General features: G+C 31.7%; 2 protein-coding genes across 2 annotated transcripts; both read left to right on the forward strand.

The window, feature by feature from the left end:
• Positions 1-514: 514 nt before the first annotated feature.
• LOC131849445 (leucine-rich PPR motif-containing protein, mitochondrial) lies at positions 515-12,321 on the forward strand. The gene is made up of 9 exons (XM_059199524.1): positions 515-799; positions 1,066-1,253; positions 1,531-1,729; positions 2,324-2,642; positions 3,069-4,625; positions 4,860-5,096; positions 5,316-5,462; positions 10,023-10,725; positions 11,368-12,321. Exons 1-9 carry the CDS (start codon positions 669-671, stop codon positions 11,796-11,798), a joined length of 3,912 nt encoding a protein of 1,303 aa, XP_059055507.1. The 5' UTR covers positions 515-668; the 3' UTR covers positions 11,799-12,321.
• Positions 12,322-13,375: 1,054 nt separating this feature from the next.
• On the forward strand, positions 13,376-23,737 carry LOC131849466 (uncharacterized). Its single transcript, XM_059199545.1, has 16 exons — positions 13,376-13,562; positions 13,640-13,767; positions 13,879-13,927; positions 14,421-14,547; positions 14,692-14,769; positions 14,963-15,173; positions 15,541-15,582; positions 16,193-16,271; positions 16,804-16,909; positions 17,794-17,925; positions 19,782-19,955; positions 20,341-20,589; positions 20,671-20,746; positions 21,166-21,475; positions 23,089-23,243; positions 23,549-23,737. Exons 1-16 carry the CDS (start codon positions 13,432-13,434, stop codon positions 23,647-23,649), a joined length of 2,148 nt encoding a protein of 715 aa, XP_059055528.1. The 5' UTR covers positions 13,376-13,431; the 3' UTR covers positions 23,650-23,737.
• The last annotated feature ends 117 nt before the right edge of the window (positions 23,738-23,854 follow it).

Consider the following 23,854-nt stretch of genomic DNA (forward strand, 5'->3'; position numbering starts at 1 on the left):
ACTTCAAATCTGTTTTACTTCAAAGTATTATTACTTTATTACTTACTCGTTAACCGCCCGGCTTCGCACGGGTGTACATATATTATTCATATATAAACCTTCCTCTTGAATAACTCTATTAAATCTATTGCTAAAAACTGAATTAAAATATATTGTGCAGTTTAAAAGCTCTAAATGAACAGACAACGGAACTGACTTCATTTTATAATTAAAATTAAATTAAAGATAATTGATAGGTACTATGAATGTCGGTATAAAATAGGAATAATAAAATATTACGTTGAATTGTAGTCCACCAGTTTAATGTTTCTTTACTTTTAAAAAATATACATTACCTTTATAAAATAAATAAAAAAATAATAAATGGATAAAGGGACAGAAACCACGTCAAAAATTGTATAACTTGACTAAGAAACTGTATGACTTACGTTACGGTACGTCGTTATAGTTACCAGTTACTCAATAGTGGTTTTCAAAAGCTTTAGTCCAATATTCTTTGCTTTAGTCTGTGGTAATGACATAATAAGATAACCTCAAAATATCATTCCTTCATTTCATTTCTTATAATGTATATTTATTGAAATACCTAAAAAAATACAATATAGCCTATATTAATAATTTCTATAGTCGTTTAATTATTAAATGTGCTAAATAAAAGGCCCTCCGCAATGTCACTGCTCAGATCTACTAAGTTTGTGCGATATTTTACTGGTGCGGCAAGAACTCTCATACTAAACAGTGCAAAAACTGCAGAAACCAACATTTTAATAAACTCTAAAGCGTTGATTGGTGCTAACAAGTAAGTTCTACATGATTAGCTTTTCTAAAATCGTGCTTTATTGTAATTGCATTTAAACTCATTTTATATAATAATTTAGTTTTCATTTAGGTCTGATTTATCCTCTGTCTAGACAGTGAATTTCGGTTACAATTTTGTTACATATGCATAATATGATTCTGTGTAAATACTACAAGGATTGTGATGTAATATTCATTCATTTTTATTTTGTGTACTAAGGTATTACGAAACTTATAGGCATCCAATTAATACAAATTTTGTTACAGTGTTTTAACACGAGACTATGCTACATCCAAAAAAACTGAGACCCTTGAACCACTCCTACAAAAATTGGACTCCGAAGTACGGAGATTTGGGCGAATAACTAAGAAAGACATAGATGAAGTATTCGATGAGATTCGTTCTAAAAATGATATCACAAGTTCACAATCACTGCTGGTCATCAGATGCTGTGGTGAGACTAAGTTTAAAGAATTAAAACATTATAAATATAAAAATTCCTGTCAATTAATAAGCATTTTGATATAATTAACCTTGTCTTAAAATTGCCACTACAATTACTAGCATCTTGCAAGTAATTTTAGTGGTAATATGTACTCAATATGCTACATTAAAAGTAGCTATAAATAGCTTCTATTGCAGAAGTTCTGAAAAAAAAACAAATTAAGGGATTTCTCATCTGTCAGTTGCCAGTAAAAATTAAATATAAATATTGTCATTATATTTTGCAGGTGAATTAGTACCAGAAGAGCTTCCGGAACAAAGAACACTACTAGTTCAGAAAATATGGAATGTTCTTACAGAGAGGGGTATACCCATGGATATCTCTCATTACAATGCTTTACTCAGGGTATACATTGAGAATGAACATCAATTCTCACCTGCTAAGTTTTTGGATGAATTAGAGAAGAAAGGGTTACAACCAAACAGGTAAATACATAAATAATAATGCATTTATTTATATCTTCAGTAGTTGCACACATCAGTCTCACCTGTTTCAACTGCCAGGTGTTGATGTTGCTGATATAATAAGGATGGTTACCATTTACCATTAGGTATGGCAAATCACACTCTAGTTTGCATTTCCAATTGGAAAACCTCAGATTGACACACTTTTTTTATTACCTAAAAAAGGTGTGTCAATCTGAGGTTTATTACAATTCAAATGAATGTGTTTAAATCTTTTGAGTGGTTTCAATATGATTGAATTTTATCCATCCTTATAATATGTGAAATATTAATATTATTAGAACCCATCCCAAAGTGTAAGAAAATGTCTAAACAAATTCTCATCAGAAATTCTGATTAAAAGTGAAGTTAGCAACTTTTATTTACAAATTATATTATAGCTATCATATCAACATTCTGCAACAAAATTCCATGTTCTCATATTACAGCAAAAGCATTGACTATCTCATAATAAAGTTGTTAATTGATTCTGGTATTGCTATATGTTAAATATTACACATATAGTATGTACTGAATCCCTATTATTTGTATAAAATTTACTTATTTCTATTATAGAGTAACATACCAAAGACTTATGTGGCGCTACTGTCAAGAAGGTGATGTTGAGGGAGCAACTAAGGTTCTAGAAAAAATGAGGGAACTGAACTTTCCTGTTTCTGAACCTGTATTAAATGCTTTGGTAATGGGCCATGCTTTCCACGGGGATACTGAGGGTGCCAAAGCTGTTCTGGAAACTATGGCAGGAGCTGGTCTTGAACCAACAAACCACACATATACATTATTAGCCTGTGGTTATGCCAAAAAAGGTGACATTGAAGGTGTTAAGAGCACTGTTGAGGCAGCAACCCAAAAAGATGCCTACATGACTGATAAGGTAAATAAAATTAAATTACTACTCATGGTACATTGCATATATCTTATTTGTAATATTTCAAATGAACCCATACATTATCATCCATCCTATCTAATATAAAGGTGAGGCATTGATGAAGATATTTAGGTTAAATATCTTCATCAATGATCACTCACCACCACTCACCTTTATATTAGATAGGATGGATGATAATGTATGGGTTCATTGCTCCCACTAAGTCTTAGTCCTTTTGTTTCAATTAGTATGTTATTTTGTTATACTTAGAAACTGTATTAGATTATTTGTTGAACCTAAATATAGATTATTATTACTATTACAGTAGTAAACACTAGTCTTTTAAATTACTTTTATTTCTCATAATAATTTTATCTTGATTCAAGAACATTTTTTTGGTATATGATTTCATGCCATACTATTTTATTTTAGGATATTTTGGATATCATAGAACATCTTGCAATTGGAGCACATGAGGATAAAGTTGAACAGTTATTCCCATATTTACAAAAATCTTTTGGATATAACCAAGATGTTTGTAATCTTATACTTAAATTACTCAATAAAGGATTTGAAGAGACAGCTAAAAAAGTAATGAAAACTATGCCAAAAGTTGCTAATGTGGAAGATACACCATTCAAAGGAGCATTTTATGTAAAACAATTGATGAAACTTAATAAACCAAATGATGAAGTAATCAGAGCATGCAAAGAATTACAAGAAGAAGATCTAGTGCCCAATGCCATTTATATTGCTACAGAAGCTGCACTTCAAATCGGTAGGACAGAACTGGCACAAAATTTATTCAAAGAACTACAAAAAGAAGGCATTGAATTGCGGCAACATTATTTTTGGCCATTGTTAGTCCAAAAGGGTAATGAGCAGGATGAGGAGGGTCTTTTACAAATCCTTCGGAACATGGCTGCTGAAGGGATCCCTGTAGTAGGTGAAACACTAAGGGATTATGTTATACCATATTTAATACAAAAGGACACACCCCAAAATGTGATTTTAAAACTTCAAATTGCTAATGTGCCCATTATAGTTAGCGCCAGAAATGTTATGGTAGCTCTTTTAGAATTGGGCCATACAAGTAGAGCAGCGGAAATTGCTTTGCAATATCACCCGAGAGGACAGTATGCACTGATTGCCCGACCACTTCTTAATGCATTGTTTAAAACTAGAGATATTGATTCCTTTGTCAGTATATTGCATGTTATTAGCAGCAGACCTCCAGTGTCAAATGTAGATGAAGATGTTACTGATGATGTACAAAAAGATGACAAACAAAGTAGTGTCGAAGTGGGACGTCTTGTAAATTCAGCAGTCAGAATCCTATCCAAACCAGATCTCTGTGAGAACTTGTTGCAAAATATATACTCTAAAGGACTCAGCATTAGTACAGAGTCAGCTGAAGCCATAGAACAGTATCTTGGTGAAAACATGACAACAAAGTTATCAGAGCTGCTCTCTCAACTTACATCATCTGATTTAGAAGTAACCCCAGTTCAAAGCATACGACGAGAATCATCCGAACCACCATCTTCATTACAACTAGAAAAAATACTTCAACACAGTAAAAACAAGGGTATTAATACTAAAAGAATTCAAAAGCAGTTATTATCTGCATACATCAGAGAGAATAATGTAACTAAATTAAATAATTTCTTGCAAGAGATAAAAGACTCAGACTTTGAAATTTCCCCATCAACACTTGCCCATCTTTATGAATTCTATAGTCAGAATGATGAAATTGATAAAGCCAATGAGTGTCAAGCCCAGATTTTAGCCAAGTATCCTGATTTTAAATTAAATAAATTTAAGTTGATACAAATGGCGTTTGCCTTAGTCAGAGGTAACAGATATGATGAAGCTATTCAGTTCCTGAAGGATAACAAACTGGATGAAGATGTAGATTCTGGTTTTATGTATAATTCTAAGGTTTGGCAATTATTGAATAGTTTAGCTGAGAAGAAAGATGCTGAGAAGGTAAGTGTGCTGCATAAATTGCAATTATATTGTTGTTACCTCTATTCTACCCTATTCATAGAAAAGCTCTTCCATCTGACAAACCAATTTTAGCTATCATATTTTTATAGTTTAAAAGAAGTTATAAAATCCTGCAATAATATGTAGAAATTATTATTATTTATGAATAAGAAGTTAAAAATCACTAACGATGTGAACTTACAAAGAAATACATTTCTTTTTTTATATTTACAGGTTAAAGAACTTACAAATGTATTAATAGAAAACAATTATATAGAGCCCTCCAATGTGTTATTGGGTCCATTGATAAAGGTGCACCTACTGAAAGGTGATGTTGATAGTGCACTGAAGGAATTTGAGGCTTGTTGCAATCAGTATAGAAGCACCCCATGGAAGGGGGAATTGATGAAAGCACTCATAATGAAGGAAGATGCATCGAAACTTCAGTGGCTAGCAGACCTTAGCACACAGGTACGAAAATCATGTAAAGTTAAAAAAAAAGTTTGGTTAACATTTTATAATATAGCATTGTTCATTATGTTTTCTCGATTTTAGCTTTTTACTTAATAATTTCCAATCAGTAAGTAATTCTGTTCATTTTATCAACTACATATTTGGCATTTCAGTCTTCTTTTTTTATATATCTGGTAGATAAAATATTGCATTCATAGTCTGTATTATCTTTCACAGATACATGGTGAAGTGAACATCTTACATGACTTAGTACTCGCGTTCGTTGAATGTGGCCGTTTGCGGCAGGCGCGCCGCATATTGGAGACGCCGGGTATGCAAACGCGCCAACGGCGCCTGGACGATGCCTGCCTGAGATATGTTGAGGTAAATCATCTGTGTTCCATACTTATTTAGGCAAGATAGTCTGTCCAAAAAGCAAACTAAGGAAGTGATTGCATTCTTGTGTTGCTTCATTGAGCTTGAGAGTACTAGCAGTGGGGATCAATGGCATAGTAGCCATTTTTAGTTCGAAAAACGGATTTAGATGGCGTCATTGGTATCGAATGGAATTCAACATTGTTTTGTAATCGTTTAAAACCCAAAACTATGTTTTTAAAAAGGTTTAATCTATTTTTAAAAAGTCATATATAGATGTTAAAATGAAATAATGCGTTTTGAAAAGTAATTTTCATATATTTACTCATTTTGTTGTTGCCCTGTATTTGTTTACAATTTAATCATTGCTAATTGGGGCTTATTGTTTACAAAATACTTTCATAGATGGCGCTGTTTTCATTTGTATCACCGTATTTTAAATGTTTATTTTATATTTTCAAATAATAAGTATTTACTATATTATTATGATAAATTAAACATAAAAAAAGTTTAAGTAAATATAAAACAGCTAAACAAGAAAACCATATTATTCCAGTAATACTTATTTAGAAAGTGTTGCCATATTAAAAATAAATGCATAGATTTATCGATTTTTTCGAATAATCGATAACAGGATATTACAACGCATTATTCGATGGTGCTTTTAATTAGTCTTTGCAAACAGTAAAATTTCATCATTTTGTATTATACTCTTATTTGGAACGAATTGCAATGCATAATTTTTACTCGACGACGGCAAAATAGAGAGATTTTGACAGGTATGCAAGTACTATATATTTATCTGTTCGCTCATAACTTCGAAACTTGAAGAGGGAAATATTAATTAGATTGATCTGATACAAGTGTACTCCATTATATCAACCTCCACGCGGTCACCCTGGTAATTATAGCAATTAATGACATTAGTGACATAGTTCTTCTATTAAAAAAATTAATTCCTACTTATTGTAATTTAATGAATGAGAATTGAATGTGGTATAGAGTATATAAGGTCAGCTATACCTTTATGAAACCTCAATAAATAAGTGTTATATGGTATCTAAATTACTGACATTGATAGCTAAATATGAGGATCCTCGAATTTTTAAAAATACTCATAAGAAACTTTACAAATACTCGAATTTTGCTTTTGTAGAAGGATATTTTCAACCTTACTAAATTGTACAAGGTTTTGAAACGATAATCATTCATAATACTATGATATATTACTGATCCTAGTACCTACTATTCATGATAATTAGTTTTTTAATATCTCCATTCGAGGGTAGGTTATTCATAATTTATATTATTAGATTTCATCACAAATAAAAATATCGATTTAAAATCGTAGGTTGGTCCATATTTTTTTATTATATCGAAATGACAACGAGTACTGGCAACATAAATGAAATGTTAAAAATATAAAATATAGGAATAAAAGAATAGGATAAACGACTTTAAGTCAAATGCTTAAAACCTATTTTCACTAGCATTGGATTTTTTCTCTTTTTTCATCATTTAAGTTAAGTAGGTACTTTAACTTTTGAATTGTTCCTGTTCAGAGTTCATTGAACTTCTTATTTTTTTGTCAAACTCAATAATTTAAATGTGTCTAAGGACTACTACAAATATTTAGTAAACTATCGTGTTTTTGAGGATTATCTCATACCAGGTATAACTATAAGTTGTTAAAAACTTGCATATGTATGAGTGTGTATCTTTCATATTAAAATATAATAAACATAGGTACTTGGTGACCGCTTTAATGTGGTATTATTATGTTTTTATTATTGCTATGAATGTAACTTCAAAAAACTAACACTGATTTTATAATTTTTGATTGATTGAGAAAATACTGAAAATTATTAATCAAAATAAAGTACTAAACAGTAGTATTATTTTTATATTTTATTAGAACTGAATGAATATGATGTATGAATAATATGTTTATTGTGCTAATAAGGTTACAGTTTAGTTACTTTCATGTAAATTCATTCATGTAAGTTCATGAAAATGTAACATGGTATATGATATTGTTTTCAGATTTTCCTGACATCAACAACTTAATACTGAACAAAGTTTAAACAAATAAGAGATTATATTCTAAATCTCCTAGTCATTCAGATGAAGATAAATAACATTTTTACTGTAAAGAACAGGAGTTCAAAAGAATAAGAAATATATATATATATGAACATTTTACTGTATAAAATAATAATGCAAGTAAAAATAAGAGAAAAAAGCAGAAGAAAAATCTGTAAATTATTAATCACAATGCAATTAATAATATAATTAAATAAGTAAGAAAGCAATGGACTAGTGATGAGAAGAAATTCCAAGTAATTATATTATGTGTAACCGACTGCAAATAAGTTTATGATTTAAGCTCATGATTATTATTATATTGCTTCATCAACAAATCCAGGAATATTTTGTGTACCAGGAATGAATTATGAAATGATTTTGATGAAATATTATGTCTTGATATTGATTTATTTGGAATAGAATATAAAAATAACAGAATTGTTTGAAGTTTTAGTGGTATAACAGACAAGCAGTGAAAGAAATATTATTGTAATTTATTAACAATTGTTTATTCTGTGATTAATAAATTATTTAACAGTGTTTTATTACCTGAAATAAAAATGTTATGATCTTCAAGTGTTGTGTTCATGCAATGTTAGTTTCACCTCATTCGATTTAAAATGTCAGGAATTATTTACTACATAATGATTTTGTATTAGATGGTAATCATATATATTTTTTAATGCAATGTGTATAATAATTCCCATTTACATCAAAAAACTTTGTGTAAATCTATATTTCTCTGTCTATAGACTTTGGTCGTGGAATACTAATAAGAAACAAAATCTAGAGACTGTAGTATATCAGAGCATCCCAGAACCTTGTATTTAAGTCATATAAGGACTTAGTACCTACCTAATACTTGCTACTTTTTTAATCAATTAATTAATTTGATCTCAATCATCATGATGAACAATGATGATAATGTTGAGAATACTGCCAATGATGAATTTTATGGTCATAAATAAATACCACCGTCACTATCGTCAACAGTCATTATTGATCTCATCATCATCACCGTTACCCTCCTTCATCCATATTGTCAAAAGATACTACCTACTATTATTTTACTGAAATGGTAAATAAGCTGACGATCCATCCAACCACGACGCTATCCGACGTACATACATACACATATTATTAAACAGCATTACGTCATCATGTCGTGCCGGCTATATCCCGCATACATTATCATGCCGGAGAACATAGATGTTATGTCCAAATATCCTGTAATTTCGCAGCTTAATTTCAACTGAATAACAACTTACATAAATACCAAAAAACTAGCAGTAAAGGCGTAGTTTGTAGATATGTAGATATCAAAATAAGTACCTACATGTCATTAGCACCGATGTAGTATCCCTGAAAGAACCTACATATAACAGATTGATGGTTTGCAGATATTATTTTCAGTTTTACAAATTGCCAGTTTACCATAATTAACTACATATTGAGAAATAATTATACACTGAAAATTATATGAGGTACCCATATGCACATCAATTGATTATAGCTAAAATCTATCACTATCACATAACAATTTAAATAAAAAAAACCGTATTAAAATCGGGCTATTCGTTAAGGAGCTATTGCTCCTTAACCGATAGCCCGATTTTAGTGCAGACGCGTTACGACATATCTTCGTCGGGAGAAAAAAAGTAGGCATGTAAAAAAGTAACTGTAACATAGTACATAGATACATAGGTACATTAGCCGTGTCTGTAGACTGTCAGCGAACAATATTATACCTACATTGAATTTTCGATTGTACCCAATCAGGAGTTCGATACAGTTATGTATATATCTATTATGTACGTATCTTTGCAAAACAGATGTCATGTAGATCGAATTCTCTGCCATCTATTTTCATGCTTTATTACTAATCACCCACTAGTAATCCGAACTGCTTCAGATATAGCGACATCTAGCGCCTACGGCGGCGAAATAAAATAGCCCGAGTTAGGAAGGAACCATTTTCTTGTATGGGATGGAGTATCTGTATGTAATATTATATTATCTGTGGTACTAGTCTGTGTCCCTGTACGTTTTCGATAAGAATCGGACGATCCGCGCCGACGACCGTTTGATTAGCGCACCCCATTGCTACACCCCCTTTCCTTAGAAATGCGTTAATTAAAGATGAAAATGGCCGATAAATGTAAGCAATCCCATTATCATTAGAAAACAGTCTGCAAATCTTTTTATTGATTTTAGACCATGGTTAGAAACGTCACGTGCTTTCCCATGTCAGTCGCTTATAAATAGTGTTTATATTGTAAGCACAAAAATTTTAACTGTTTAGGTTATTTGACCTATACTGCACCAGGTCCACATAATATGAATAATGAAGGCAATGGAATGGTAATCAATACACATGTTAGGCGTGTATTAAGCAGCGAGCCCATAAATAAACAATATTGCCCATTAACTTCCAACTCAATATTGCCTTAAATAATACATCAATCATTAACATTTTCATTACAGGAGGGCAAATCAGAATACCTTGAAGGACTACTTGAAGCTACAAAGGAACTATCATACATTGACCGTTCAAATATTTTCTATCACCTATTAGTCACATACTGCAAAGCTGATGAAACTGATAAAGCAATTAGTTTATGGACTATTCTACAAGAAGAAGGCGAAATACCTAGTGACAAATTCCTGACATATCTTGGTAAACACCTGAAATCTAAAAAAAGAGAGGTACCATTTGTGATACCTAACGAAACACCAAACAAAGTAATAACTAAAAAAACTGAGAGTCCAAAAACGAAAAAGACTAGCTTAACAAAAGCTGAAGTATCTAACAACATTGAAACCCTGGTCAAAGAAGGCAAGGCTGCGCAAGCTATGGATGTTGCTTTAAAATCTATTGCAGATGGACTTATTCCCAAAAGTAGTGTTATGAAATTCATGATCAAGACATTAGCTGAAGAATCTAATGTAGAAAAGATACAGCTATTGTCTAAATATGCAAATGAGAACTTGAAACGTCAAATTACCTATGATGATAAACTCACTTTGGCCATTTTCAATCGCGGAGCTGGGGTCAGTCATGTGGACAGTATATTATCAGCTTTACAAAATGCCACCACAGATGAAGATGTACAATTAGCACTACAGAAATTCCCGAGAAGCAATGCATTAGCATCTATTATGACAAATGATGAACTTTTAAGAAAATGTAAGTCCACTTTTTAATAATTCAATCATAATATAAGGTTTTTAAAGAAGAGATTACTCATGCAGACATATTTGTGATATGAAACATAGGTCGATAGGTATATATATATATATATAGTATTCTTAGATTACATCCAAACTGATACAAACCTATGAATACAAATGTTTGTACAGTGCGAGGAATCCAACCCGCGGCCAATGGAAGTAAGGAGGCGTGTTAAATGGGTACACAACCGAAACTTACTAATGTCTAATAGGCCTTAATATTTACAATATGATAACACATAATGGATATACAATTAATGTGATGTTCATGTTCATACAATGTCCACTTTCAATTTAGTAGACCATTAGTTATTCATCTATATATGTAACTATGTTATTAACAATTCTGAATTGTAATCAATTAAAATTTACAACTTTGAAGTTATGCACGGGACATTTGACAGTAGCAATTGCCACGGCATAACTTTGCTTGCATTGGCAACTCCCAGTTGGTTAATAGAAAATTGCAAACCCAACAATTTTAATTCTTTATAATTAAGAATTGTTAATAACATCATTACTCAATAAGATCCTTCGTCCAATAACAATAATGATTATGAATACACAGTATTTTGTTGAGTGCTTGGTTTTTTTGCAGGTCATACAATAGCAACCATTGGTGCATCAAAGGGTCACTTAATTCCTGCCAATCTTTTATGGATGGAATATATTCTGGCAGATAAAGAGCAGGAGGCAGATGCGTTATGGAAGAACTCACTCGTTAATGCTGATGGTATCATATTTAGGAGATTATTACAAGAAAGTCATGTGAGAAATGAATCACGATATATTGAAAAACTAATAACCACTTTACAATCCAACAATCATATATCATTGGGTTCATTAGGAAATGTCTACTCGCGGTTAATAAATTTGCATTTAACTAACAATAATTTACAAGAAGCAGGAAATGTATTAAAAAAGGCCATTGATTGTGGTGTGAGTTCTGAACATTTTAACAAAAATTGCGTAAATAGACTGCGAGCAGCATTTGAAGCGGCAGGAAAAGAATTCAATTATTCAATATAAATGTTTTTAATATATTTTGCTATGCATAATAATTGTGTTGTGTAACAAAGTTCATGTTTATGACAATCAATATTATTAGACTTTATAGTAAGCACAGAAATTTTTATTGTGTATATTCAACACAACAGTCGCATATAAATGTGCAATTAAACCAAAAGAATAAAAAATAGTACAGGACTTACAACATGAAATGCTCAAGAAGATAAAACAAGGAACCTATAAAGAATTAGTTGCTACCAAACGAGAATGAACAATACATTGTTTGCTTTCTCATTATATACAAAATTTGGATTACCGGCATATTAACCATATCAGTATACGAGCAAGTTCATATTATGGAACATCTGATCATGTTCGCACGCGAACATATTCATATGCTTCCAGCAAATTCTTTAAATAGAACATTACATATACTTAATAAAAAATAATTTAAAATACCAAATGTTAAGTCTGCTAATTTTAAATTGCAATCATTGTAGTTTTAATATTATAGTGATTAATGTTTATTACATTATTAGTTCTAGACCAGATTGTTTCATTTTAAATACCATAATATTGAATATGCGAGGGACAAGTGAGACTAATGACTGCTTTATGCATATTGTTTATTAGTTCTGAGGGGCATTGAGGTCGCTGCGCACCCGCTATGATATAAGTATTTGTATACATAAGAATATTACATTTCTACACATACTATTTAACGTAAGTAATTGAATACTCAGTTGCTTAGAAATATACAAATTATTAAAATTTTACCTAAATTTAATTTATTTTAATTAGGTAAAAAAAAGCTTACTACTAAACAACTATAGTGCAACATAGTAATTCTGATATTACAGATACAAAAAAAAACAAAATATTGTGAATATGAATATTCTGTTATCATTATTTCTATGAAACCAAAAAATGTGAAATAATCATAAATCTGGTACAAAATTGTATGATAATGACGCCCCCATCCCTAATACTGAAGACGCAAAGAAAACAAATCTTGTAGTCGCACAAGACTCGTACGAAAAACCCGGTATACTTGGTCACCCCGTTAAATATATAGCAGTCACTTGCATCAGTATTGAAGACATGATAATTTTCATAAAAACTATAATGTACAAAAACGTACTATTGTTGTATAACATTTTTAGTGTATTGTACTAAATTTTTAGTTAGGAAATTCAATGAGCTACTTTTTCATTAGAGCCAAAATTTTGTTACCCTGTCACACATTTTCGGTACCAAACGGAAGGTTCGTATTTCGTACCGAAGCGACACTGAGCCGCGCCGCGACTGGGCCGCGGCGGCGCCGGCCGTCTCAAATTAATTAGCATTACTATGCTTGCCTCTTCAGAACTAATAATTTAAATTTTCACGAGGAATAGATTGTTCAACCAAACGGTTCAGGATAACTTCGTTTTGGAAGTTCAATAATTTGAATTCAAACTGCGTAGTGATTCTTTGCTCTGTGCAATTAAAGCGTTAATTTGGTAACACTGGCTACATTGACACATACCATAGACATTCATAGACTAAATAATTTTGGCGGGAAAATACCCGTCATTTTGTATTCGTATTGTATTGACTCTACATTTTGGAAATAAAATATTTAATTTTTCAGTTATACACAAATTAATAAATAATGTTTTATCCAGTTGATTCGTTGAAAAGGGGAGGTAGATTTTATCTATGCTGGGTAGCAGATTCGTGGCCATTACGGTTTGCAACAATAACACAAAAGCAATTGTGGTCTCAAGATATTCGGAAAATATGGTAGTGTCTAGAACTGCAATATTTATTTATTAGTATAGTTAGCTTTGTTATATATTAACATTTTCGATACATTTCAGTGACGATTTGTTAGAAGTTATGACAAATGAGTCCGGTCGCCCAGTCAACAGGTTTTCACTTAGACTCAGTTCACAATTAATGCGAGGTTTAGTGAGACTCTATCAAAGAAAAGTTTCTGTTTTCTTAGGTAACAACACATATTTAGTAATAGTTTAGTATAGTATCATTAAATTGTAAACTAATAATAGAACAATATTAATGGATAGTTTAATATTGTTAATGTAATTTTGTATTTCAGGCGACCTATGCATGATCAACGCTAATGTTATTAAAAATATTAACAAAAAGTTAGTAAGACTTATTCACTTACTTATTTTTATTATTCCAAAACAAATCCTCTAAAACTTTTCATATTAGGACCATAATTTATGTACTTATCTGAATATACCTGTTTGAGTATGTAAAGTACAACAAGTAGTAATTCCTTATATAACTGGGTTAAATTGACAATTCATGATCTAAGGGGTTTGTTAATGAAAAGTTTTTGGTAAATATTATTTGGTACACAACATATTTAACATAAAAGTATGTCACTTTGTAAGTGCTTAAAATTACTGTTGTAACATTTCTTAATCTACTATTTCTATCTTTCATAATGTAAGATTCCCTATGGCATAGACAGAGAGAACCATATGCCATATGACTATCCTTATACTTAATGCTTTTATATTTTTTTTTATTTTGGGAAAATAATAAATGTGATACTGTTCATTTTCAATATATTCATTCAAAAGTTATAGCAATTTTAAATATGTTAAATTGAAATTATAATGCTGTTAGATGGAATGTACATGTTTTGGATTTGGGAGTCACTCCACGATTGCAAATACTACCATCACTTCAACCGCCAACAACAGAAGTTCCAGATGAGCCTGAAAATGAACAAAGGATTGCCGAATTGATCCAAGTAAATAGTTTTGTCTATTTGTAAAATTTACTGACTAATATTTTTGTTTATAAACAAAATATTTAATAAATACATTTCTTTAGATAAAATATGGGTATTTTATTATATCATTACTGTATTGTTACTAATTGTATTATATTACAGAGCAGTGGGAATGTGGTGGTAAATATTCAAGATATAACTCTAAAAGAAACTGCTATTCCAGAGGTCCTGCCACCTAATGTAAGTGTTTAATTATATAATGGTTTAATTAATTAATTAATAGGTACCCTATATTTCTATTATTATATTTTAACACTCCTTGAACTTGAATTGCGCCTGCTTAAAGGTTTCAATGTCGCATCGGTTGGGAAATGATTGCTGGAAGGTGATTCTACAACGTGGTTGTGTGTGTAATGTTATTTGTTATTGGAAGGACGGTTTTGGAGAAGAGAATCCTGAGCTGACGCTTCTGTTTGCGGAGCGCAGCGTAGAAGTGATGCTGCAAAATGATGCGTCGGTCGCACAGCTCAGTACGCTGGAGCCGCGCCCACTCGACGTCTCCCTCGCACCCGACAACAGCCGGCCCTCGCGCGACCCGCAGATGGAGATGATATCGGACCACGACCTCACTATGTTCGCAAAGTGTATGATTTTTTTATATGATTGGATCGACTAATGAATTAATGATATCGGTTCATGACCTCAGTATGTTCAAAAGTGTATGATTTTTGTATATGATTGGATCGACTAAGGACCTGAATGAATGAATGAAACTATAAATACAGTTATAATATACATATACAATAATGTATAAAAAGATGAAAAGGAGAAGGTAACAACCATACAGACCGACATTTTCGTATTTATAATAATAAGATGGATTGTGTAGAGCATGAACAGTAAACTTATTTCTTTATTACAGTGAGAATATCCTAATTAAATCGTAATAATTTATCATAGGTAGATACATGGATGTGAAAATGTAATTTTAATGATATATTTTCTTTACAGCAACTGGACATGATATTTTACCTGCAGAATTATTTGAAAAAGGTAGGTATACATATATTTAAAAATTCTTTAACACATCTAAATATTTTACGAATAGTTAGTGCTTTAATCAATGCACCAACGAGGACATGTTAGGTAACATGAAATTCTGCAATATTCGATGTTTAAAATATAATCGATTATTTTTATATCGAATTTTATCCCCTTCAATCGAATCTCTTACCCAATGCTACAGGGACCGAAAGACGGCATGAGTTTTGGTTCGATCCCCTATCAGTACCTAGAGTCCTCAGATTATAGTCGTATTTATTAGGCAAGGCTAACCTAACTGTTTCACGGGAGAACTTCCCGTGGGTAAACGGAAAAAAATAAGGCGGAATAAACGACATAACGAGGCCAAGTGCTTAGTGCGCTACAAGTGCACAATGCACTCGCCCTTTTTTTTGCCAGAACGATATATACCTAATAGCATTTTTAAAACGTAACCTAAATTTTATATAACTGTTTACTGACACTTTATAAATGTAGTAGGTATATTTCGTCACCACTACGTATCAATTGGTTTTGCAGGTAGATAATGGTAGACCATTAACGACAGTTATACACATTTATATATTTAGATTGCAATAATAAATATATAATGTTTATACAGATATCCCAGAAATTCCCGATATCCTGATCCCTGAAGTCCCAATTCCTGATATACACGTTCCTGAACCACAACCAGATAAGTCAGTTTATGTAATTCTTAAACATGTGTTTTTATTGTAATAGTTACGCGTTTTTATAGTAATGGTATGTGTAGTTAACATTTGTTAACTATAAATATGAACAAGTATATCGACTTGGTATCAAATGTGCTCATCGTATTATGTTACCGCAACACCCGCACTCCATAGTGGGTCATCATGTATATTTATATACTTAAGATACTGGTAGAGATCTAATAACGTATTAAAATTTCATAGCAGTAAGCTATTTATTTTTATTTATATGTATAAAAATATTTATTATGTGTGATGTATGACTGGCTGTCACCAGTATAGGATGATAGAATGACGATTGTCACGGATCATATTATGGCCGATTCGAATTTAGGTATTCGGGGGAACCCATTGGAGGTGGACTTTTAAGTCCACCTCCAATGGGTACAGGTACAGTATTGCTAGTAAGCAATATATGGTATAGTCACTATTCGTCATTACCGACAATCTTCTTCCTGTCTGTGTATGAATTTTATTATTATTCCACATTTATTTCTAGACAACTGGAAGTTCCACAAGATACTGTACATCTACAAAGGGCACAAGCAAAAGAAAACGCAGCAAAAGAAACTGCCACGGACGACGAAGCTGAAATTGAATTAGAAGTAAGTAAATATTATTATACTTGTATGTAACGATTATTTGAATTGATTAGAGATGTAAATTAAATTAGAATATTGCACAATTGCATTAACTAAGAACTGTCTTTGAAAGATTCATATTATTTTACAAAATTATCATTAACGTAAAAAAGTATACTCTGATCGACAAAAAAATACAATTTTTAATCGTGATGAAATTAATATAAGATCATTACGTCTGGTAGCCGAATCCTTAGATCCCAAAATAATAACCGATGCCCTAACTTAGGTTTTTAAATTAATTGATTCAAAATCTACTTCGAAATTACTATTTTTGTAGATGAGAATCCATTGAGTAGATTTTAAGATCGTCGTAAACATACAGTTGCACGAGCGGAGGATATGTATAGATACAAGTATTTTATAGATATATATTTTATACCTTGGTTTACATTATCGAAGTATTGGTAGGGTTTCCGAATGTTTCTAGTAATATGTTATTCAGGGATAGTTGTAATGTTGACGGACGGTAAACATTGTTTTGGCATATACATTAAGGTCTGTATTAAAAAATAGGGGTTACGGTATAGTAGAAGGGTGAAAATTTAAGGCTCTATGTATTTTTTAATGCCACATAATAAAAAAATAAAAATATATTATTTCTGGAAAAACGAAAAAAAAAAAGGTTTTGGGGTGAGCCTGCCTTCACACTTGGGGTAAACAAATTAGTTATAAACCTATTCTCAGACCTACTGAATATACATATAAAATTTCATTAAAATAGGACAAGTCATTTCGGACGAGTAGATATGAACACGAAATCTGTGACACAAGAATTTTATATATTAAATGAAATATAACGAATTCTACAAAAAAAGTATTATATTATTTTCCTTTTCTTACAATAGGAACTGGAAGATGGCGGCCCTCCAGCGAAACGTCGACGTATGAGAAGACTAATAATCGACAAGAAAATTAAAATAAGCGGTGACATCCTACATGCGAGGATAGGCAATGCACACTTGGAGTTGCGATGCGAAGTATCTATCTCTATTATTCGTAAAAAAATATAAATCATTTGTGTACTTGCTTTAATTTATTTATATTCCTAATTTATATATTATTTTAATTATATTTTAATTCAGGCAACTTAATATTATTTATATGTATAACAATATACATAGGTATATCCCATATTATATATACCTTACAGACTAGCACATATAGAAAATAATAGTATTTTGGTGACTAGATATAGCCAATTATTGTGATTAAGTTTTGTACAGATAAAATATAGGTTAACATTATAAACTAATTATATTATAAACGAAAAATAAAACAGTTTTTTGGTTACGTTTTTACGCTAATCATGTAGGTATGATTTTTTATGTATTTTGAATGGCAAACAAGCTGACGGGCCCATCTTAAGTGGTAATCATAGGCTAGAGCTATAAGTGAAAACCACAGATATAACTGTCACACGTAGATAAATAGGTACATAAGACGGATTTATAGCAAAATACATTCAAGGCAATCTTTATTTATTGAGTAAACGATTTTTGTTTGTGTTTTTATCATCGCATGATTTAATTATTGAAATATCTAGATAATACATATTTTAAATAATTCTCAGAATTTATATGTATTATTTACCGGATATGAGATAAAGTTACGACGGTAAAATATAATTTTTATTGTAAATGTATTTGCACAGAAGGCGACGGCTCAACCGTCCACTGTATACATGAAAAACACCATGGATTTACTATTACTATGTGCTGCTACCTATAGCACTGCCACTCTTAAGGAACTAGTTAGATACCTACTCAGTTATGAAGTCTATTTGTCACTTTTTTGAGGGCGAAATATAAATCATCAATCAATCGATAAATCCTAAGAATTATGAATGAATAAACAGCAATTTAATAATTCACTTAATAGTGTAATTGGACTTAGTAATGTAAGAGAAGTATCGCGGCCAACACAGTGTAATCTGCTACACCCATGATGCTGTTCATGTCAATAGATATGGGATACCATACTGTATGGTGCGGGAAGTAAGTCGTTTGTCATTTCTATCCAATTACATTATTAAGTGAATTATTAAAATGGACCTTCTGAGTTTTAAAATGTTTAAAAAATATAGCAGTAAGGTAGGTATTGGTGTAACATATAAATAACATGTAACATATAATTACCGTGAAATTTGAATGCTGTATTTTGTTTTTTCATTTTGAACCATAAATTCGAAATATGAAACCACATTTTTATTTTTTATCCATTGTAATGTATGTCAGCAACAAACATAGACATAATGTTGATAAGATATACTACTCAAATAATCTCGATAATACAAAAATACACTTTAATATCGAAATTACTTTGGAAATAACTCTGAAAACAAGTAGAAATGTAGAGCTCTATGATGTTATCTATTTATCTACCCAATATTACTAATAATGTTACCTACCTACTATATTCCAACTATGTTTTTTTTATTGTAATCTAGGGAACTAAGCAGAGGCTTCGTTTAATTTAAGATGAACGTTTTTTTTCGGTTGAATAAAGGTAGAATTTGATAGAAAAAGCACGCAGATATTATTTGATTCCTACAATTTTTTGTTATTAGGTTTATATTTGCCCTTACTTTAAATTACCAGTTTAAAACATTGTATTTTTTTTATTAACCTACGATCCTAAAGAAAAAGAATATGATGTAAGAGAATATTTGAAATTATCTCCAAAATATAATGACCGATGTATTTATACACTACAGATTATTAATTAAGCAACGACACCAACATAGCTGTAAAACTTCATATTTTTTTAAACTGTTTTGTAAAAGCACATGGTACAGAGCCGATTGTGAAAATAAAGTACCGCCCAAAACTTTCAGAATAGTTCAGACGATATAATGGATGTAAGACTACCCGCGAACGTGTACTTTCGACGTCCATGCCACACGGGATCGAAGATACTCTCGAACTCGAATATTGCACTTGCATTAACGCGTCTGTATCAACGGAACTTAGCATTTCCTAACCCAACTTTTCCTGAAAAAGAAATGGAGGTAATTTACTATTTTCCTATTGTTTTACTACAGTTTTCGTGACCTTAGTTGATTGCCTAAATGAAGTAGGTATAGGAGGAATACTTCAGTTAACGATATGATCAGAAAGGAATGATTAAAATCTCCTTAGAATTAGCACCGATATCACATAAAGTGTACTCGAAAAACCAGCAGAAATGAGAATTTTGCAATTAGTTAAAAATAAGCATAAAATACAGCTTGCTCAATAAATTGAAATTTTACTGCAAGATAACAAGATACATACCATATTATATTTATTTAATTAGTATAAACAGGGTGGCACAGTTCAATAAACACAGTATATAGCAAAGCTCTTTGGTTTGTTACCACGGACTTTTTAGTACTGAGTTATTATTATTTTTAGGAAGCCGTTGCACATCAGGGTCTTAGATCTCGAACAGGGTCTAACCTGCGACCAATCGAGGAAGAGGTACCAATAAATCCAGAGAGACAACCAATAGTCACAGAAATAGCAACAGAACTAGAAGTCTCCAAAGAGAATAACTTACTCACTGAGTTTCAGGATATACAACAGATTGATGTATCCAACATGCCTACACAAAAGTTGTACTCCCCTCAAAGTTTCAAGCGTAAAAGCGACCAACAAAAACCTGTAAGTACATTAAAATTATTTCAGTAATCAGTTGGATATGCTATTTGTTTTTGTATATACAACATATTTTTTCTTTTACAGGCGAAGAGGCAACGCTCTTTTGGATATATAACATTTCGGGAACATCAGGGATCTCGTGGCGTACCACTTATAACCGGTAAATATTCAACAGGTATTCCAGCAATTATCAAACCAGGTTAATGGAAAATCAAGAATAAGTCCTAGTTACTGTAAAGAATTATTAAAATTAGTTCGGCTTTGGAGGGAGATATCTTAGATACTTGGACACACACGGTTTAAGACAGTGAAATTAGAGGGTATATTCGGAGGCATGCCATCGAAAGACTAAAGACCAAAGTAAGAAGATAATTCTCCTTATTTTGTAATATTTGTTACTGAGGATTTCTTTTCAATGTAATATTTTCAAACATTGTAAAATATTTTGTGTGTTTACGACACAAGATATTTCAGCCACCTATCCTAAAATAATTGATTATTACATCCACATATCGTGCTCTTACATTAGCTACTTGCAATTTGTACAGAGTCAAGATCAATTCTTTATCCCTTTTCTAGTATCGGATATTGATAAGGAAAACGTACCAGAAGTACCGTTTGATAATATGGAGAGAAGTCTAATGGCAGCACCAGATGAGCCGGATAATATTGATAAAAATCTGTTGACAATGTTGGAAGAAGCTGGACTAGCAGATGTTTCAGCTACAAGAGTTGTAGAACATACTCAACAAGAGATTGTTAAATCTATAGAGAAGTCTACAAAAAAAGACGGAAGCGATACATCAGAAACGCCACTGGGTAGTCTAGACAGAACGAAGGTCTCTTTAGGAGATTCCGACCGTACTACAGACTCCAAACGGTTTATACAGTAAGATTTCTACTTTGATATGAATTACAGTGAAGTAATTTTTTTATGTCATTCAGCCGCCTGTGGTAACGATATATGCTGGCGAGGCAACTATGAAATATGATACGAGGATGAGGACAGGCCCGTTCCCCATTGTGGTAAAATGTTTTTTTTGGGAGACCACCTGAAGGTTAACCTGATAAGGGTCAATTGGAGCATTAGTCTGCATTTCTAACAGTCCCCTTTCTCCCCCAATGCAGTAAATATAGGAATATTTCAACTAAATCTTTACTAGTGCCAGTATATATTGACGGGGTTTACGGTCAGTTGTGTTAGTGGATTAACGAGTATATAAAAAATGTTTAGAGAGCTCATATGACTATATAAGTAGTATAGTAGTAATGTAGTGTTTATAAATACAAACTGTACTTCAAGAACTATGTACCCTAATCTGAAAGAAGTGATATTGGAAAATGAGTGATGTATACAGAACTTTATCTCTATTTTGCACTTCTATACAACGATTACATGTTTTCATAGTGATCTCGTAGGTACTGTCTGAAAGCGCTTTTGCCTTGTATTTTTCTTTACGTTTCTATAAAATATATTTATTTGTTCATCGGGTAGTTCCAAATATTACTCTATATACATACCACGTGGAAAGCAGCGTTTATACCAAGTTTTATATACATATATACGATGTATCGAGGTAAATTATATCATCGACTATTTATCAAATTTCCAAATTAGGTAGTCATGTAGGGTACTGTAAAAATATATAGAAAGTGCGTAAATTGATTAGTTAATTAAAATCACAGACATCCGTGTGACACTGATATGTATGATTTAGATAGTAAAGTGATTTATATATAAGTATCATACCTATATATAAATCATCACACGCCCCCATTTAAGTCTGAATGGTAAGATATAGTCATTAGGGTAATATGATTAATGCACGATATCTTACTTCTTGATACAGTAATATAGTGATATTTTGCATACATAATAATTGTTGTGGGTAGTATACTTATTACTATGTCGACGGTAGTACAATAGTTATACAATTAAAGCAGTTGCCATCTTGACCTCTCGTTTACTTTACACAACATGGTGACAGCGGTGTGTTAATTTAATAATAAATAGTATATTACAGTTTATATTCGCTGTGTATAGTGAATTTTGAAAGTTATTTATAAAGCAAGTATAGTAAACAAAAAAAAATGGAGCATGCGAGGCCTCCGTCAGAATTGTGTCTGGATGGCAGCCCCGTCAGCAGGGCTGACGCGTGGCAACGATGGAAAACGCAGTTTAAGTTGTTTTTAAAAGCATCGGGGGTGCATAAAGAGGAGCCGGGTGTGCAAGCTAGTCTGCTCATTATTTTATATTCCAGTGGAATTGATGTGGCTGACCCCAGTTCCATTCGCGGGTTGCTCGTATAATGCAATTTTTTATGTCAGAGTCACTGTTCACAGGCCGCCATCTTGTTTCTATGAGTTAGGCCGTAACTAAAGTTTTTTATACGAATATATACTCGCATTCACTGCGTTTTGACTATAAATTACTAGTCTATACAGTGGAATACGGTTTTAAATCCACAGGTGAACAGTTATAGTGTGTGACATTTTTTTCAGTGACCAATGGGGTACAAGAGGTACAATGGTTAAGATTCTGAACTATAAAAAGTTGGACCAGAGGCCATTAACAGTTCGTTACCTCATCTCGAAGGGCCCGGTGTTGGCCGGTTACACGTGTATCATTGCTGCCCGTTGCTTCACTTCTATCCTAAGTAAGTTACTTTAATATTATCATTTTTATTTTAATTTAATATATCGTCTTAACCACAAATTACTGTGATGGTTGGATTACGATCCTAGTTTGCCAAACAGCTGATGTACCTCCGTCCTATTACTACGTCATATTACTTGGATTATGCTTTCTATGCCTAGTCGCCTGAAGTATATCAATTAATTTTTTACCTTATTATACTCTACAATATGTGCGAGTAGTTACAAAAATATAGTTGGTATCTAGTATTTATGAAAATATTTAGTAATTCCATACATACCATAATATTATTAATTTCTTTCACAGAACTAAAACAGCACGGATTTATTTGCGTTAGTAAAGATCCTGAAACGTTGGAAGTAACCGATATATTCTTGGGTCCAAAATTTGATAAATTACAGCAGTAAATTGCTTGTACTTCATAATAATTACTTCGTTACAAATTTATCTTTATTTTTGATAATTACACGTTTGCTTGTTCTTTAATTGTATGCATTGTTGACATTTAATATATTTTTTCTACGTAATTTTGTTGTGATTTCAAAGAATTAAACTATGTTGTTTACAAGTCGCTAGTATTATTTATAAATAAATGAAACTAACAAATTGATA

The sequence above is a fragment of the Achroia grisella genome, unplaced genomic scaffold, assembly GCF_030625045.1.
Source record: "Achroia grisella isolate CSIRO2021 unplaced genomic scaffold, CSIRO_AGI_Agris_v1 utg642, whole genome shotgun sequence".
NCBI classification, from domain to species: Eukaryota; Metazoa; Arthropoda; class Insecta; order Lepidoptera; family Pyralidae; genus Achroia; species Achroia grisella.

What these genes read in the sequence shown, in the direction of transcription:
- LOC131849466 (XM_059199545.1), top strand. Translation starts at nt 13,432, where the DNA reads ATGTTTTATCCAGTTGATTCGTTGAAAAGGGGAGGTAGATTTTATCTA. An exon ending in AAAAGTTTCTGTTTTCTTAG is followed by an intron (nt 13,768 to 13,878) that starts GTAACAACACAT and finishes TTTGTATTTCAG; the next exon opens with GCGACCTATGCATGATCAAC. An exon ending in TTCCTGAAAAAGAAATGGAG is followed by an intron (nt 19,956 to 20,340) that starts GTAATTTACTAT and finishes TATTATTTTTAG; the next exon opens with GAAGCCGTTGCACATCAGGG.
- LOC131849445 (XM_059199524.1), top strand. Translation starts at nt 669, where the DNA reads ATGTCACTGCTCAGATCTACTAAGTTTGTGCGATATTTTACTGGTGCG. An exon ending in AAAGGGTTACAACCAAACAG is followed by an intron (nt 1,730 to 2,323) that starts GTAAATACATAA and finishes TTTCTATTATAG; the next exon opens with AGTAACATACCAAAGACTTA. An exon ending in TGATGAACTTTTAAGAAAAT is followed by an intron (nt 10,726 to 11,367) that starts GTAAGTCCACTT and finishes GTTTTTTTGCAG; the next exon opens with GTCATACAATAGCAACCATT.